The 18,828-nt window shown below is 44.8% G+C and overlaps 1 protein-coding gene and 1 non-coding gene across 2 annotated transcripts; both read left to right on the plus strand.

The window, feature by feature from the left end:
- Positions 1-74: 74 nt before the first annotated feature.
- Positions 75-18,736, plus strand: PTCD3 (pentatricopeptide repeat domain 3). Its single transcript, XM_069014686.1, has 24 exons — positions 75-194; positions 2,036-2,085; positions 2,753-2,792; positions 3,803-3,848; positions 5,509-5,577; positions 6,014-6,118; positions 6,485-6,608; positions 7,263-7,381; positions 7,781-7,854; positions 8,167-8,254; positions 8,341-8,401; positions 8,685-8,767; positions 9,422-9,566; positions 10,179-10,229; positions 11,064-11,147; positions 12,092-12,120; positions 12,413-12,516; positions 13,233-13,311; positions 13,401-13,491; positions 14,152-14,237; positions 15,336-15,484; positions 16,331-16,372; positions 17,251-17,409; positions 18,046-18,736. Exons 1-24 carry the CDS (start codon positions 103-105, stop codon positions 18,122-18,124), a joined length of 2,049 nt encoding a protein of 682 aa, XP_068870787.1. The 5' UTR covers positions 75-102; the 3' UTR covers positions 18,125-18,736.
- Positions 8,476-8,617, plus strand: LOC138110164 (small nucleolar RNA SNORD94). Its single transcript, XR_011150798.1, has one exon. It is a non-coding gene; the product is annotated as a small nucleolar RNA SNORD94 (small nucleolar RNA).
- Positions 18,737-18,828: the final 92 nt, after the last annotated feature.

Here is an 18,828-nt window from a genome sequence, read left to right on the forward strand (position 1 = left end):
GGGGGCGGGGCCGGGCGGTACCACCGCCGCGGAGGGGAGGTACCGGCCCCGCCGGGGGAGTGGTGCCGCCCCCCTTCCCAGAGGACAGCGCGCGGGCCCGGCATGGCGGCGCGGCGAGTGGCGGGCGGCTGCTGGCAGCGGGCGCTGTGGCTGGGCCGGCGCTGCCGCCTCCCGGGCGGGCGGGAGAGCTGCCGGTGAGGGTCCGCCGGGGGGAAGGGCCGGGGGGCGGGCGGGAGAGCTGCCGGGAGAGCTGCCGGTGAGGGTCCGCCGGGGGGAAGGGCCGGGGGGCGGGCGGGAGAGCTGCCGGTGAGGGTCCGCCGGGGGGAAGGGCCGGGGGGCGGGCGGGAGAGCTGCCGGTGAGGGTCCGCCGGGGGGAAGGGCCGGGGGGCGGGCGGGAGAGCTGCCGGTGAGGGTCCGCCGGGGGGAAGGGCCGGGCGGCGGCACCGGCACCGGGGGAGGAATCGACGGGCGCGGGGTGTGGGGAGTGAGGCGGGAAAGGCCGCGCATGCGCAGTGCGTTCGCTTGCAGGGCGCGTGTGTGGTGGCTCGTGGGGCTGGCATGGTCGCGGCGGCGTGGCCGGAGGGAGCTTCTTCTCTGGGGTTCTTCTCTGCTTTTGGACGCCTTTCTCGGGGATCTTCCCTGGTTTTGGATGGCTCGGAGCCTCATCGGCAGAGACTTTGAGCGTTTAAGCGATCCCTAGAGCTGAGTCTCATAAAAAAGCAGATGAGCACTTCCGCTACTAAGGCTGACAAAGCTGTGACTGTTCAGCCTGGAGAAGGGAATTTTGCTGGATACCCCATAACACTCTCCAGTGTCCGAAAGGGGTCTACCAGGAAACCAGAGAGGAACTTCTCGTCAGGAATTTCAGTGATAGGCGAAGGAATAATTCTTTACTGTGCGGGTGGTGAGACATTGGCGCGGGCTGCCCAGAGAAGTTATGGATGCCCCAACCCTGGCTATGTTCAAGGCCAGATTGGATGGGACTTGGAGCAGCCTGGTCTAGTGGAAGATTTCCTGCCTGCCCGCGGCAGGGAGGTTGGAACTGGGTGATCTTTAAGGTCCCTTTTCAGCCCCTTAACATTCTACCATTGTATGAAATTAGGAGGTTTTGTTCAGGGAATGCCTCAAATGAAAAAGTCTCAGTTCACTGGGTACTCATAACTCATATCTGGGATAGCAAATTCATGCTTAATCACTTTATTGGACTTCCAGGAACAGGTAGAATTTTGCAGTGGCACAGTAAAGCACAGAGCTGTGACTGTACCTTAACAGCCTCTCCCTCGGGGTCAAGGTCACTGTGGAGGCACTGAAGACTCGAGCTGCAGTAAACTTTACTGTTAGGTTGCTTCGTCACCAAAACAAATAAAAGTATTTTAATGTAAGCCTAAGTCTGTGTTAAAAGCAGTAAAATGTGAACAGTGGTGAGAAAGATTTGATGCAGTGGCTTGCGAGTGAGCGCAAAGCAGCTGCTTTGTGATACTCGGCCGAGCAAGTTCATGTGTTTGTGCCTGCTCTAACTGTGGTTTTGTGAGGAGTTTCTGTAGCTCTGTAGAGACATCTGGGCATCGGTAACTCACCAGGGCTGATTCACCTGCATCATCACACTGGGTTTTCTCCTTCTGTAAATGCTACTCGTGTCTAAAGTATTTTTTTTAAGTGCTGTTTCCAGCACGATCCTGTCTCTAAAGCGTAAAGCGTCCTTTCTGATTTATGTCCATGATTTTCTTTCTAAGATGTACTAATTAATGAAAACTACTTCAAAAACATCCTATCCCAATATTAAAATAATCATGGGGTTTTTTTTGTAATATAATTTTTTACATATAGCCTCTTGTTTCTTGAAATTAGGGCCTGAAGAGAAGCATCAGGTATAAGTTTTATGGTAGTAAATAATTTGGAGTTAGTAACAGTGCAATATTGCCAGTTACTCTAATGCACTCCAGTTCCCTCTAATGTTTTAGTACAGAATTTCACTACTCTGCTTTTGCTGTTTTAATGTGACTGCCATAAATTCAAACCCCTGATTGTTTTATAGGAGCTCTTCGAGTAGTGCTGCTCTTGGGAAGACTGTGGACAATTCACAAGGTAAGATGTCTTCATTACTGTTTTCTTGAATATTTTTTTAAATCTCAAAACAACACAGTATGTCAGGAAATAAATATGATGTAAACACCCTTCTTTCCTTTCCTTGGATTTTCTTTCTCCCTGTCTTCATTGTGCAGAAATTTCCTGGATTAACTTAATTCCTTACCTCATCACCAATCAGCTCCATGCTCCAGAAGCCTGAACTGAGTTGTGCAGCCCCATGAGCCTATGTGAAACTATGGTTTTAAAATTCTTGTTTTAGTACTTTCAGCTGGGTCCACTTATCAATTTTCATAGACTCATAGAATTGGTTGGATTTGAAAAGATCTGTGAGTTAGTGGAGTCCAGCTATTAACTCAGCATTGCCAAGGCACCTCTAAACCACATCCCTAAGTGCCACATCTACATGTGTTAAATCCCTCCAGGCATGGTGACTCCACCACTTCCCTGGGCAGCCTGTTCCAATGCTTGACAAGCCTGTCAGTGAAGAAATTTTTCCTAATGTCCGATCTAAACTTCACCTGGTGCAACTTGAGGCCATTTGCACTTGTCCTGTCACTTGTTACTTGGGAGAAGAGATTGACCCCCACTTTACTACAGCTGAGGTCCAAATTTTTTGAGGGCATCTCTTTTTTTCTAATGACCATTTTAATATTGTTTCTCACAGTAACTCAAGAAGAAATTGTGCTCCCACGAAGGAAAACATGGTGAGTGTTTACTTTTGGAATCTTGACTTGGAAGAAAATCAGAGGTAGACAGCTAAATGTAGTCTGTCCACCAAATCTGAAAAAGGAAGTTGAGGTTTCTGTATTCCTTGATGCAATGTCCCACTAGCGGTTTTCCTGCTGATTTGGAGTTCTGTGAATACTGTTGACTCTTACCCTCTGTGCAGACTGTGTACACTGCATTCCTGACATTTCTTTTGCAAATAGCTACAAGTGCATTTTTAAGGATACTTCCGTTTCTTTGTAAAAGATCACATTTGCTAAAGACGTGTAAAATCAAGTTCACCTGGCTGTTTGCACGTGAATGTTTCTTCCAGCAAAATAAAACTTGATCATTGATAGCTGGCTGAATAAATCCTGCTTAGAAATCACAAAACTGAACAAGAGCTATTTTGTTGGGAGCACTTAAGATGGAATTGCATGTCTGTACAGCAAAAATTAGGTTTATGGTCAAATGGTGTCTGCATGTAAACCTAAAGTAAGGCCACCTTTGCCTAAACACTTCCACTGGCCTTACCTTGTTTGCTGGAAACAACCAAAGTCTTAAGGATCCACAGGCACAGGAGTCCTGAGATAACTGGTTTTGGTTTGGTTTATTTTTTCTTGTGAAAACATGTGTTGGAGAGGGACCTGATGTATTTGTCCCTCAGAGATGCTCTAGGAGCAGCATTCCAAGGAATTATTTTTGTGTCTCTTCCGTATGATCTTTCTTTGATAATCTATTATAAGGGCAAGAGTAATAGCAGGAAACACAGATGGTCTTCTGGTTTTCCTCAAAATCTTTTTTTCCTGTGGTTGTTCAACAGCTGAGACCATTTTTGCATTTTCCCTTCCTTTGTGAAAAGTGTTATTTTCTAAGTGCAGCAAAACCATTTTTTCCTAGAACTGAACATCCTTATGGGTCAGGCTAATGCTGTGCTTGTTCTCCAAACAATGTAATGCACAGCATTCAAAGTCTGCAGCTGAGTATTAATCAAACTCCTTGTGTTCAGGGATAAGCTCGCGGTGCTCCAGACCTTGGCTTCGACTGTGAACAGGGTGAGTGGTTCTGGGGATCGTGGAAATGGGTCTGGTTGTCCATTTTGTGCAATAGCCTTGTGCTCAGGAGGCCTTTAATTTCTACTTTGGCCATAAATGAAAAATGCAACTTACACATCAGGGTTTTCCCTTTGTCTCAGGGTGTTTTGGGGTGTCCTTAAAGCCTCATTCTTGTGCTAAGAGAGATCTGCAGTTACTGGTGAAAGCTGCAGTACTTTGGTAAGGCTTTCACTCACGTAGGGAGCAAGTTCCTTCACCAGTTCAGCTTCCCAATCCAGGATGCCCTTCCCAATCTCAGTCCAAAAAGGCATTACAAAGTGCAATGAGTGTGTACTCTTGCTGGGCAAAACCTGGAAATGCTGTCATGCTGTGTCTAGGTTTGAAAGACAGGTGTCTGCTAAGGAAGGCAGAAGCCCCCCTTGAAGTGGCAGATATAACCCCTTTCCCCCTGAGTTATTATGATTTTGAAATCAAGGGTCTTTAGGCAAAGATGTGGGAAATAGGAATAACAGTTCTTTATATATATTTATAGATAGATAGATATATAACCAGTCGAACAAAACAACAACAACTATGACAGTAACAGCAAACACAAACCCAGTCCCAGCCTTCTCGGCTGTCGGGCCCTTTCCCCTCGGGTGCAGTTCCGCTCGCAGCCGGCAGGGATCGCTGGCGGCTCCCGGTGAGCAGGGCAGGTGCGATGGTTCCCCCGCGGCTGCAGGGGGCGCTCCGGAGCGAGCTCGGGGAACACGCGGCAATGGCGCCCTGGGATCCCGGGGAAGGATGGAACAAAGGAGCTCCACAAACCCTGGTCAGCCGGTCCTGGACTCCCGGAACAGCAGGCTGGAAATGGCAAGGCCGGAGCGGCAGGCACAAACACAAATCCCGGGTGGCAGACGAGATGTATCCAAAAGGGGAACCCCCCGGGGCTCCAGGCAGGCAGGGTGAGCACGGCTACAACGCAGCGAAGGCTCGAAACAGCAGCGGTGCAGGGCGGCCCCAACCCCAGCCTCCAGCAGGGCAGGGAAAGCAGCCTTGGGATCCCGGTGTTGTTTCCAGCAGAGAGGAAAGATGCCGAAAAAAACCGGGAACCAGCAGCTCTTCTCTCCGCGGCTACTCTCTCCAGACGCTGAGAGCGAAACTCCCCAACACGCCCAGGTGAAACAAAGAGTAGCCAGGCCCACCCCACCCCCAAAAACGGGGTGCTTTTGTCTTTCTTAAGTATGGTCATTTGTCTCCTAGCAACATGCATATGGGAGAAAATTCCTCTAACAGAAAAAAAACTAGGACAAAACTAAAACCCCAACATGCTGTTCTTTAATCCTGCCTATCTTGAATTCTGGAAATTGAATCAAAACCTGCAAGTCCTATCAGCTTCCCAAGATTGTTACACTTGGGGTCCTGCTTGATTTGCAGGGCACTTAATGCTTGCCATGTTATAATAAGGACCCTTTTTTGTCATCATGTTAGCCTGCAAGTGTGTGTGTAAGATGGAAATATTTTTAAAACTATTTCCAAACAGGCTACACCTTTTTGAACATGAGGAACTTTTGTAAAGCATGCATGGAAGAATTCATTGTGCCTTAAGCTCCATGAGGCAGTGTGTTATGCTTGTGCACATAACTATAAACCTTTCAATCCTGGGCTCTTCTTCCTACAGGATCCTACAGCTGCTCATTACATGTTCCAGGATGACCCTTTCCTTATGCCACGAAACGCAGCTAATTCTGTAGGTATTTCCTCTCAGCTCCTTGATAGCTTCCCTCCTACCTTTGTCTGGGCTGTGAATGCTATTATCTGATTGAAGCCTGGTTTTGATTACAAAAGAAAATGAAGTAGCAGATTATTTTCAGAATTTTCTCTCTAAAATGACATGTTTTTGAGCTTGAGGTAGTGGAGCATTTCAGATGTCTGAACTGTGTCCCTTGACTAAGTAACAAGGAAGTAGAATACAATGGCATTTAAAGAATAGACATTCTTATACTGGCAGAGATACCAGAATGTTTATCTGGAACATTGTTCCTGTGATTCTACTAAGTTGAGAATGAAGCATGAGTTTAATTTGATCCCATCAGAATGTTCATTGTTAAAGAAAATGTTTCTCCTCACTCTCAGCCTTGTAATTCATGTATTTCTTCATCTTGTTGTCTCTCATTTCTATGCAGCGTCTGTATTCATTGTCAAAGGAGTCTGGGAGAAATGCTGCAAAATACATTATAAAGAACTTTCCTCAGTATTTTGACAAGACTTTTGCAGAGCCCAACATACCAGTAAGCTTTTTGTTTTCATTGTATTTGTGTTTTGTCAATGAAATCAGATGTCAGACTGGTCCAAAACTAAGATAAAAAGATAATTTTGTAACTGTTTCTCAGACAGTATGAAAACAATATTGTATTTTTGTAGTGAATATCTTTCCTTGGGAGTTCAGTATCATATCAGGTTCTTGAGCTAAAAGTAAGAAAAGCAGTGTTATTTAGATGTTGCTTCCTAGCACAAAAGTGAGGGATGAAGATGAGTGTGGTCCTTCATCACCAAAAGGACTGCTGTTGTTGGGCTGCAGGCATTGTATTGGGTGAAGAGTGAGGCTATTTAGAGAAGGTTTGAGCTTATGACTGACTTCCACTCTTTGCTTTTAGTACCTGATGCCTGAGAGTCTCACACCTCAGACTGAAGGAGTGAGCGAGGAAGCTCTAAGGGAGCGCATCCACCTCAGAATGGTGAAAGAGTCTGTGGACATTTTTGATCAGCTTCTACAGGCAGGTATGTGGTCACCTGCCAAGTTCTGTGGTGGAGCTTTTCTTAAATTGTGCCAAAAATATTTTAGTAGCTGGCACAGGCTCTGGAGACAATTTTGTGACCCTGTTGCTCCTTTCACAACTGACTCTGGTCCATTGAGGTGGTTCTTTAGAATTATTGGAGAATTTTAGCTACTGCTTGTCTGACACGTCGCTTCAGTGATAAGGAGAACAAATGATTGCTTGAACAGGAAGCAGATTAAGACCCTTTGTTGGTTTTAAATCTCTTTCAAAGGAAGTGGAACATACAGTGTTCTTCACAGCAGGGTGTATCCTAGGAAGAGTTATGAAAAGCACTAGAAATTTCAGGTGCTATATTTGGCTTGTGCTGCTTCACAGTTCTGGCTGCCAGCTGTCACTTCCCTCTCCTACTTTATCAGGAGAACTTTACCCTTTCAGTGGCTTCAGTAGAAAAACATACTCTAGTTCAGTGTTAAAATTGTCTCCTGTAATGAGTGGGTTTGTGGTAGTACTGGTGTCACATCCAGGGTTAGGGACTTGCTAGAGAATGTCTTTGTGTTGAAAGAGAGCAAAGTGGTGTTCAGAGGTTTTCTGATATGGCTACAGAGTTGTGAGCTGTGCACTTCCTCTGAGTGTCGTAAATTCTCGTTTTGTAAAGGTACCCCTGTATCTCTGGAGACCACAAACAGCCTTTTAGATTTGTTGTGCTTTTATGGAGATGTTAAACCTACTCCTGAAAAAGAGGAAGAAGAAAAAGAGGATTTGGAAGAACCAGGGGTAGGGAAAACTTAATGATCTCTGTTTATTTATTTAATACATAGTGGGAGTATATCAAGGTGATGTCAAAATTTTTGTACTGTAACTGTCTGCATGGGAGATGCCATGAGCTGGATCAGATGCAGTCAACGTTTCCAGGAGATAAATCTGTTATAAAAATCCCAAGAGTGACCTAGTAGCAACAGTAGTTTGTGTAAATATGTTTGGTAACATAAATGTTATTCTTGATCCAGTTATTGCTTCCTGAATGTTATGATAGAAATTATTCTAATATAACCCATTAAAAACCATCTTTGGTCCATGTTGCTGAACTTCAGTGTTGTTAGCAAATAATGTCATTTGATGTTAAATCATAATTTTCAACTTCGAGAAACTTAATTTTGCAAAAAATCTCTCCAGGAGAATGCTTCAGAACAGAAAGCTCCAAAGAGACAGTTCCAAAGAGGTTCACAATCATCTGGTCCCAGATGGAGGTACAGAAAATGTTCCCTGTATTCCCATATTCTGTGGGTTGTGCATTTGTATTGTTATAGAACAGACTTAAGTCTTTTAGCAGCCCATACTCACAAATGTTACTTATTAAATAAACCTGTGTTTGCTGATCTTTTAAAGTGTTCATGGAAATCTGGTAGGTGATTGTAGAGTAGCTCCAAGTACCATGAGTGTGATATGTGAATGTCAGTCTTTTGGGGTACAGCCCATTTTTTTGTTTGGTGTGTTGAATCCTTTCCCTAAAGGTATCTTTTATTTGGTTCTTTAACATCTATCTTGTTCATTGGCTCTAGGGAGAACAACCATGCTGAAAGGATATTTAAGATAATGCCAGAGAGGAATGCACACTCCTATTGCACAATGATCCGTGGGATGGTGAAGGTAAAGTTATTTTTCAGTACTGGGGGATTTTTTTTCAGCTTGTGAAATCTCACACAGCCAGAGATGATTTATTTTTGTTTTTGCAGCATGGGGCTTATTCTAAAGCATATGACATGTACATAGACCTGCTGAATGAAAGGCACAAGGGTGAGTGTCTCTTGGTTGGGCTTTGTGGTCTCCTGAGTACAGAAAGCCCCTGTTGGGCACAGGAGTGTTTGTCCATGGCAGTGATGATTGGCGCAGGGGTACGGACCTCAGCTGGATCATGGGAGCTGAATGCAAACTGCTAATTCCTGTGCAGTCGGCGTGTGGCTGGCTCACTGGAAACAGGTTTGCATGAGACATTGCCAAAAACTGAGCCATGCTAGAGCAAACTGTTTCCTGTAGACTATAAGCTGTCATTTAAAATGGATTCTCTTACATTTGCCAGCCGATGTGCACACCTTCAATGCGCTGATCAGAGCAGTCCCTTATCTAAAGGAGAAGTTCGTAGAAAGATGGGAATTAGCCAAGGTAAGGAGGGCAGAGCAGAAGAGGTGGGGAAGGGGTAGGAGTGTGGGTTCTGGGCCTGCCTTATTAGTAAAATTTTGTAGTTGTTGGAAGACTGAAATCAAGAACTTTGTCCCCAAATACTAATCTGCTGTAAAGGAAGTACAGTAGTTTAAACAGAAAAGCTAACTGTGGAGGAGTGGCAAATGTGAAAAATCCAACCTTGCCTTTGCAGAGTGGTTTGCCTTGTGAGAACGTACTTGATCCAGGAACTGGCTAGACAGAAAGTAATTGGGGAAATTACTGCTGGGAAATAAAATAAATGCACAATTTTAGATAAAAACTCTTTTGAATTTGTATCTTAATTCATGGTGTTGTGACAGAAATGGAATTTTGAGTTTTAATGACACATCACTAAGGAAAGATATTATATAAGTATAAAAATTTCCGTTATTTCTACAGGCAAATCTTCAAGATGTATTCTGATGTAATGTAGCCTTGGGTTTTGGTCATTAAAAATTAGACAGTACTCCCTTAATAAATGATGAGTTAGAACAGAGTTGTTCACTTGAAGGGGGTGAGAAGGATTAGGTCGAGGAAATGTAGGTATAACCCACCTGAAAGCTGAACTGTGATCCACAATGTGAAGCACTAAGGATTTGGGGATTTTGTTTTAAGGACTTCCTGACTCACATGGCTCAACAGAAAGTGCAACCAACTCTGCTAACATTTAATTCTGTACTGAAGACTCTGAGAAGATGTGGTGGTGTGGGCAGAAGTATGTCTTTATCGGTATTAAAGGAAATGGAAGCACTTGATATAGGTGAGAGAACCAGAGTATTTATTATATGCAGTGATTATGATATTCCAGTGCCACCTCCAGAACAGAACAGTTAACTCAGGAGTTCAGCACCACACAACATGGTGATTCCCTGATTCCAGGGAAGATGTACTTCACAAGCCACCCAAGCCAGTTCAGGTATATATATCTACATCTCTACAGAAAAAAGTTTTTGAACTGGATGATAATTTTTCTTTCTAATAAATATTGCAGAAACAGAGAATATCTGCAGAATTGATTTGATGTCCTGTGGGGTGTGCTTTGCCCCAGTAGCATGCTTGTTGGTAGGCTAAACATTCCATTCGTGAGGAGAAGGGGAACTAGCTATCAAGTATTTTTGATTTTAATTTAGAGCAGGGAGGTTTGGCTGCTCCCCCCACAGAAATAGGGTGCTTCAGCTGGTGGTCCAGTGTTGGATATCACCTCTCCCAGGTGTCCGTATGTGAGGTCTGGTCCAGCATTAGGGTAGGCAGGGAGAGATATTGGAGTAAATTTGTGCATGCTGCCTGACTGGAGGAGCAGACTGTGAATTAGAGCTGTGGCACAAAGCTCAGCCAGGAATGTTGAAGTAACTGGAATGTGTTTGCTTTCCAGAGCCCAGCCTGGCATCCTATGATCATCTCCTCTCCATGTACTACAAAGGCGGTACGTGCGCTGTCGGCTTGGCCATGAACGTGCCTCGTGTAGCAGCTGCTCTAATGGGATGGGTGAGGGCAGTTGACTTATGGATTAAAAGTCAGCCTTTTATGGGTGTGATCTTAGTGTGCTGCCTGATTCTGCTTGGGAGAAAAAAAAAAGAATGATAACCTCATACCGGGAGTAAATGCTACTCAGTCGCTGTGGAGGCTGGATTGACCACAGTGGGTGTGATTTCATAGACTGTGCCACTTACAGGGGTGAAATTGCACAGGGATTTTGTTTTCCTGCAACAGTTCTGTGCATTAGAGCTGTCATGAAAAATAGCTGTGTTAGAAGGCAGAAACCCAGCTGTTTGAGATCCCATGCACACAGACTTTTGACTATAGGAAGAAAATAGGCAGAGTAGCTCTAACTGCAGTCCTTGTGTTTTAAGAAATGTGAGGAAATTGCTCTGAAGTCTCTGTATTTGGTTCTAGGGGTTTTTTTTTGGTGTTTTGTTTTTGTTTTTTCCCCTTTTAAATTTTTGTTTGTTTGGTTATGAAATACTTTGCTTTTTTCAGTGCAGCCTTCTAACAGACAAACCTCCAGGCCTGTTTGATTCCTTGCTAGAAAGCACATCTTTCTGGTTATGCCCTGCTGTGCTGTGGAAATCTAGCAATAGCTGGGCAAATTTTAGAGGAAATTAAATTGCAGCTGGCGTGGAGCACCACAGAAATTACATTTGTTTAAAATTATGTTGCTTGTCCCCAATTTCATATTGTTTTTGCAGGCTGATGCTCTTCACTAAGGAAGTGCTTGGTGCAACTGAGATGTGATGTTGTTTGTCTCTTTGTCCCACAGTTGATGTTCAGTCATCAGACATCATCTCTGAGGTGTTAAATGAGGTTGAAAAGAGGAGTTTCACTGCCCAGGACCCTGATGATGGTAAGGACTTCAAGCTTGGGTAAAAAGGTACCTGTGAATTTCAGGTAGTTTTACTCAGCTAGGATAAATGTATGCAGTTTGCTTCTCTCAGTCCCTTCTGATACTTCTGGAGACAAAGAAGGACAAATTCCAGTACTGGGAATTGTGCTGTGCATTGGTGCACTGGCTTTTGTGTGGAAGTAGGTGTGTAGCTTGTGTGAATGAGTGTTTTAAGTCCATGTAATTAGTACCCCAAGGCTATTTACAAGATCAGTTTAAGGAGGAACATCTGACAACAACTTCATCAAATGATACACATCACGTGAATGGCAGGTTTTTGTTGTAGTGTGGTGTGTGAGTTTTCCTATTTTAGTTCTTCCTAATCCTGTTCAGAAAATTTTATGAAATAAAACTTTGTGGAAGACTGGAGTGTGGGTCTGTAGGAGGGGTATATTCTGAACATCCCATGTATTACTGGCTCTTCCTGCCATCTGTATGTGCACAGCTTTGCCCTGGGAAGTTCATAAGCCTTTCTGTACGTTTGGAAGCAGATGCAGCTTCCATCTGAAGATGGGTTTGGCAAAGAAAAGTCTGTAGACAATGTGGTGTCAACAAAGTGTTGGAAGCCACTCTATCAGCTTTCTTTTTTGCCTTTGGAAGGATTCCTGGAAAGAGTCAGAATGTTGTACACCTCCTTCCTTTGCATCTGTCCAGCTAAGTGTGGTAAACTGTTTCTTTCTGTGGTCCAAGTTGCTGCCAGAAGTGTATAAAAAAACTCACCCACCTCTGCCACACCAAAGACTCTACCAAGAAAGTGAAGGACCCTGCTATATTGTCAAACTGAGCTACAGATTGAGTCTCTAATTGAACATGCCTTATCTGTCCTCTGGGAGGGTGGGTTCATGAGCTGGTTTATGTCTCCTTGGAAGCTTGAAGTTAACAGACTCTTGTTTGCTCCCTTTCAGCCAGCTTTTTTCCCACCGCCATGCAAGTGGTAAGTGCCTCTTCCCTGCCATCAGAATTCCTTTGGGCCTCTCCAGCTATTGGAGAATTGCCTGTGAGCTTACATCCTGTCATACAAGGTTTAGCTTTCCATATCTCCCATTTTCATCTGTGCTCATCACCTCCTGTAACTTTCTGCCATAATTTTGCAGTCCTTTGCTTGACTTCTCCCTAATTGGTAATTTGCATGTCTGTGACGTGCATGTACCTTTGTGAAAGTGAGTCTTGAGGGATGTATTGACTGTTACATTTGCTAGCATTCAGATCTGAGTGGTTTATTGCAGTGCTGTGATCTTAAGGATATCAAGCTTGCCTATCAGTTAAATAAGGCACTGGAGAAGGGAGACAACTGGAAATTCTTGGATGTGGATCGGTTAAATGGCTACTGGTGAGTGGAGATCATATTCAGCATCTTGCATGTCATTGTCAGCTTCAATACAAACTAGGATTCAAACACTGAACACCAGCTGGTTACTGTATGTCCAGTTTGGGAATTTGATCCTTCTTAAGAGCAGTGGTTGCTTAGGATTTATCTTCAGTTTATGGACTTTGAACTGAAGTCCAGTGTCTTGGAGCATCAGTTCATCCCAACACGCATCCAACAACTAGAACAACCAGTTGTGGTTTCTGCTGTTCTGTTGTGTACCCAGGGTGGCAGCTTTGGAGGTAACACCAAAACAGCATAGTTTCTTAGTGTAGGGATGCTTTAGTGCACTGGATCAAGGACTCAGGCTTGACTTGTGAACTTGCACAAGTAACAAGGGTAATTTATTTCAGTTCTTATATCTAAAGGTTGCATTTGAGACAGATTCAGACATAAAAAATACCCTACTTAAAACTGGCATCAGGCAAGAAGATTGCGGGGTTTTTTTGTATTTTAAAACACAGTGGTCTAACTTCTAATTAGTTCTGCCAGTTATCTAGTGTCAGCATTAAGCTGTCATAAGAAACACTGCTGCTTTTCTGATTGCATGGAGTGTTGCAATCAGTGAAGTTTCCTTGATCTGCAGCACAAATTGATCAGCACACCATCATTTGCTGGTACTTCTGTATAGTTTGGTTGTCCTAATTCAGTGATGATTAGATCATTTTTTTTCTCTCTAGGTCAAAATTCTTTTCATTGTTATGCATGATGGAACAAATTGAGGTGGTGTTGAAGTGGTACAAAGAAATGTCATTTTCGGTAAGTGTACCAGGGTAAGAGCTGCAGAGCTTTAGCATGGAGAAATGGAGCAGTCACAGGTGACTGAAATGACTCTCTTCCTTCATCAGCTCTTCTATCCATCTCCTAAAAATATACTGGGTCTCCTTCAAGCATTGGATGCAGCCAACCAGTTGGAAGTGATCCCTTCAGTCTGGGAAGGTCAGTGGTGGCCACATGGCTTCATAGGCAGTTTGTGTGGCAAATCCCAGGAGCAGTGCAAAGTTGGAGCTAGTTTGGAAACTTCCCATTGCTCAGAGTAGCCATGATAAGGTGCAGTGTTTGCCTGTGGTATCTAATCACCTGCACCCTCTGCAGATCCTTGGTTAAAATTTAATCTAGCCCCAAAAAACATATGAAAGAATACGAGTCACTCCTTCATCCTCAGCTGACAGTGCAGGAGGTCTCTGGCCACAGGGGGTTGGGGGCCTCACTGTTCAGCAGCAGTTTGGGTCCATGTTCCCCCTTAGGATTGGTAACTGTTGTTACAGACAGTGCTCTGTCATGTTCCCCCCCTGTTCTGTGACAGGGTCACCACCACCAGGTTGGTCAGTGCTGGGGACCTTGAAGGCCGTTACCAAGGGGAGCAGTTGGGGTGATACCCAGAAATCTTGAGACCAGCAGGGGAGGGAAGAAGAAATCAGATTGGTTCATGTATTTGGTGCACAGGACCTGATAATGTGGGGAAAGAAAGGGAGCTAAGTGTGACCTGCTCAGTCACAGAGAATGGCTCTGCCTTGTTAAATTGTGCTGACCATATTGGCAGGAGTTGGGAACAGGGATACAGGTCACACCTACCAACTCCTGCCTCTCTCTAAACAGATGTGAAACAGCTGGGGTTTAGCAGGAGACAAGACCTGTTGGAAGAGTTCTTGTCTTTGATGAGCAGGGACCAGCACCCCAGTGAGGTAAGGAAGCTGATAACCCCTGTGAACAGCTGAGCACTCACACAGCCGCTTACTCACTCCTCCCCTGTGGGATGGTGGAGGGAACTGGGATGGTAAAAGGGCAAAAACTCTAGCTTAGTCACCATTTCCCATCACAGGCAGATGTTCAGCCGTCCCTAGGAAAGCCAGGCTCCTGGAAAGCTCATGTGGAACAGTTACTTGGGAAGTTGAACACCATCACTCCAATTGTATCCCCCCCTTCCTCCTTTCTCCAGCTTTATCTGCTGAGCATGACATCCTGTGGTCTGAAATATCCTTTGGGTCATTTAGGGTCAGCTGTCTCAGAGGTGTCCCCTCCCACCTCCTTGTTGTACCACACTCCTTGTGCACTCCTAGCCCATTCACTGGTGGGGGAGCCTTGATGCTCTTTAAGCACTGCCCAGAAATAACAAAAATATCCTGGTGTTACCAACACACTTTCCATCTTAAATATAAAACACAGCCCCATAGTAAGAAAGACGAAACTCTGAAGAAAGTTAATTCCATCCCAGCCAACCCCAGCACAGAAGCTCAGTAGAGAGTAGTGGTGTTTCCCTAGACTGTAGGTAAATGCTGTATCCCTGGTCACTCCTAGAGATCCAGTTCTGGTGCATCTGCCACTGCAGATTTCTAGATCCATGTGAGCTTATCCAGGTTTGCTAAACCCTTTGGATTGGCCTAGATTGGATTCTCTGTAGAGAAACCTCAAATTAACACAGAGCAGGATCCTGTCTTACCAGGGTTTGGAAAACTAATGCAGCCCAGCCAGCCACATCTCTGGGGAAGCACATGGCAAAAATCAGGGATTTTTGCCAAGGATTTCATTGCAGTAACTGCCTTCTCAAGCTGAAGGGTGTCGAAGGCAGATACAGCTGTCCCTGCAGAGCCACCTTGGAGCTTGCCTAGGGGGGACAGTTTTCCTGACAGAAGTGAGAGATTTGTCTCCCAGGGGTAGCAACTGTTAATTCACATATTTAAATCACATACAGAGCAAACCTGTAGGAGCTTCAGGAGAAATTGTCCTGAAAAGCTTCTCTTAATTTCAGAGTTTTTTTTCTTAATAGCACAATGTTTTCACAGATTCAGCTGGCATTTGCCAAGTGTGCTGAAGAAATCAAAGCTGTCCATGAGGCTGCTGGGCTGGGGCAGGTCCCGTTGGAGTGGACAGGGAGTGCTCTGGGCCATGTCGTGGTGCTGTTCTCCAGGGCTGGGAGGACCCAGGATGCCTGGTACGTGTGGGCTCTCTGGGCCTGCTGACACTGCACCTCAAGGCTTAGTCACAAAAAGCAAAAGCTAATGACTGAAGCCTTGGAATACCAGTGCAGACAAAGGGAGGGGATAAAGCCTGCTGCTGGGAGTGTGATGGGTTTTTTTGCTTTGTTACTGTTCATTCTTGGCACCAAGTTACAGTTGTCTGTCTTCAAAATGGTTTAGAAAGGAACGTATCTGGTGTAGAGCTTCGTACAGCTTCTTTATGGCAAGGTGGGGTTTCGTTGTCACTTACTTCCCTGATTGCCCAGAACTTCCCATTTTCTGATTTTTAGAACTCTTTGGAATTCAAACTTATAAAGAGATTAATTAGCTTAATTAAATTTTTAATTAGCATCAACCCTAATTAAAACTCTTAGACTATTTTTAAAACTAATAGCTAGAATTTACTGTCCTACATGCTCTGAACTTGAAATACAGGTTAAAATATCTAGCCTCCAGTTTAAGATTCTGAGATATTTTCTGTTAAATACAGATGTTCCCTGTGCACTGATTGATTTGAAACAAAGAAGTAGCAACAAAAGAGTATTGTAGTATTTTAAAATACTAAAAATATGTAGTATTTTAAAGGAAACTGCCCACCAGCTACACTTTCCATTTTCTGCAGAGTTTAAGATATTTTGTGTTAAACTAATCAGTGAAGTTAGCTGGTACAGATTGTATTTGCAAGGCATGGGATCCATGGGGAAGATTGTTCCATAAATTTGAGCTTACTTATGTCAGTGGAGGTTCATCCAAGAGGTTGAATATCTGTCTGTTCCTGTTACATGGGGTTTTTTAATTATTATTTTGTTCCTTTTGAATAGGAACATGATGGAGCGTTTCCAGCAAATCAATAGGATTCCCACGTAAGTATTTTTAGGTTCTTCAGTTACTGTCTCCTCTTTGGCTGAGATCCTGAGTTTCTGTTACGGAATGAAGGAATAGTTTGGGACAGAACAGACTTTCAAAGGTCAGCTAGTCCAGCCTCCAGTTACAACTGACAGTAGTGGTCCATTTACTTCCCAGACATGAATATGTGTCTGTGCCTGTGAGCACAGCTCATGGTTCGTCCAGTGGATATATTCCAGAAGCTTTCTGTCTCCAAATGTGTTGAAAATGCAAAGTGGGAGGGAGTGAAGTGGTTGGTCACTGAAGCTCTGGGTCATGGAGAGCAGTGCCACTGAGGAACTCAGCGGTGCAAATCAGTCTGAGCAGGACTCCTGAACATCTGGTTTCCCATGTGCTCAGAAAAAAGCCAGTATGCTCTTAACCAAGCACAGGTGTCTTAGAGGTGCCTGGATTTCTCAAGACAAGTTTATCAAGTCAAATCCTAAATCTTAGGTGGTACCTGTTAGGCTACACCAGCCTGCTTGTCTCAGGATTCTGGAAGAGGGAATTGTTTGAAGTAGAACACAACTTGTAAGGAATAGTAATGGATATGTTTGGGTGTGGGATTTTTAAAATAAAGTTGGAGCTTGCCCAAGTGAACACCGTGAGGGTGTGTGGTACCAAGGCCCACACACCTAATGGCACTCTGTGCCTGCCCTTTTCTGCTGGGACAGGAGTTCCCAAACTTACCATATAGCCTTCACTCTGTACCAGAGGTGAAATTCCTGGCAGGAGCAGAGATGGACTGGTTGAGTGATCTGAAAATGTCACTTCCTCTCCCTCTCTAAAGCACGGGCTGCAAATTAATGGGCACCTCTCCTGTGACCCTGAGAATGGTCACCCTTTGCCTTTGCAGTGACAAGGTGATGGACGAGTTCTTGAACTGTGCTAAGCAAACCAATTCCCCAGATGAGGCAATTAAGATGGTAAAGCTGGCAGCGTCCCTTGGGCTTCCTTCATCTCAAAGGCTGAAAAGCAGGATGGAGGAGGAATTTGAACTCTCTGAAACACAGAAGTAAGTTGGAATATTTCATGTTACTGCTGAAAGGGTACAGTAGACAGGGTCTTGGATGGACAAACTCCTTTGGAAAGGCTTCTCTGACAAGAGAGCAGATGTCCTGGTGTGTTGACTCCAGGAGTGAAGTGGCCCCTCAGCATTTCATTCCATGCTGTATCCATCTCACCTAGGAGGGAAGGGAATTTTCCATGGTGGGGTTAGCCTTACCCACTCCTCAGTCCTGCTGTCTATCACCTTTCTTTCCCAGAATCTTGTCCTAGCTGGGTCTGGCTACCTGAAGACACTGCTGCAGCCCAGTAAAAGCAGGGGGTGGTACAGGATGGCCCTGCATATGGCTCCCAGGTTCTGAGGCTCATGGTCACCTCACACTGCACTGCTGAGCTGCTGCAGCCAAGCTCAGGTGGTCCACAGATGGTGCTCAGGGCTTAGCCTTGAGGGACCACAGTTTGGAGCCACATCTGCTCCAAAGGAGGAAATACAAGCCCAGCACCCCTGACAGCTGGCTCACCACTTTGAGGACACTAGGCATTAGACAGCTCATAAAGTTCTCTGTGTTTGCCTTGTGTTTTGGGATCTCTCTTTTCAAGCCAAGAGTCACAACAGGTGACACAACTGATCTGTTTTACATTGCAGGAAGGCACTGCAGAGTATCAAGTGGGATGGTGACAGCAGCGATAGTGACAGTGACAGTAGTGACAGTGACCGTGAGTAGTTGTCCCTCTTGCCTTCCTCTTGAGAAAACTTGGAGCAACTGTTGCTGTGATGCCAAGAGGCTGTGGGAGGAGTGGAGTTAAAGAAGGAATGGCTTCTGGGAGGTGCTGCAGCACTGACGAATGTGTGGAGTGTTCTGATACGGGACCTGTTTGGCAAGACACCGTCCTTGTGTGCCAGCTGGAAGCTGTGCTGTTAAATCTTGGTAATGTGGAACACAGTGTGGGCTACCCCAGGTCTCCTCCCCAGCACCCCTGCAAGAGCTGGCTCCTGATAAACAGCATCACTGAGGAGTGGAGGGCTACAGGGAGAGGAGTGCTGTGCACCCTGGAAGCTGCTTGGACAGGCACAAGACTTCCACAGCTTGAGCACGACTTCATGCGGGCCTCCTGTCACTCGACCCTGCACCAGATGTAATTCCTTTCCATCTAACTTTGCTGAACTACTTAAATACCAAGTCTACTCTGCATATAAACACTGAAGTAATGCAATACTCAGCACCTGTGGTGTTATTCCTCATCCTTTTGGTGCTTTGGGACAGGTGTTGGAGTGTAGATGTTAAATTACACTTTGTACAGCTGGAAACTGTCTCTAATAAACGGCTGACATTAAAGCTGGCTGGATTCTGGTAATCATTGAGCAAAAACTGTTGTTGAATCAAAGTGTCCCTTTCTGGTAGAAATACCTGGTGTTCTAAAACTCCAG

This window comes from Aphelocoma coerulescens, chromosome 4, assembly GCF_041296385.1.
Source record: "Aphelocoma coerulescens isolate FSJ_1873_10779 chromosome 4, UR_Acoe_1.0, whole genome shotgun sequence".
Classification (NCBI taxonomy): Eukaryota; Metazoa; Chordata; class Aves; order Passeriformes; family Corvidae; genus Aphelocoma; species Aphelocoma coerulescens.

What these genes read in the sequence shown, in the direction of transcription:
- PTCD3 (XM_069014686.1), top strand. Translation starts at nt 103, where the DNA reads ATGGCGGCGCGGCGAGTGGCGGGCGGCTGCTGGCAGCGGGCGCTGTGG. An exon ending in AAAGATGGGAATTAGCCAAG is followed by an intron (nt 8,768 to 9,421) that starts GTAAGGAGGGCA and finishes TTTTGTTTTAAG; the next exon opens with GACTTCCTGACTCACATGGC. An exon ending in GAACTCTCTGAAACACAGAA is followed by an intron (nt 17,410 to 18,045) that starts GTAAGTTGGAAT and finishes TTTACATTGCAG; the next exon opens with GAAGGCACTGCAGAGTATCA.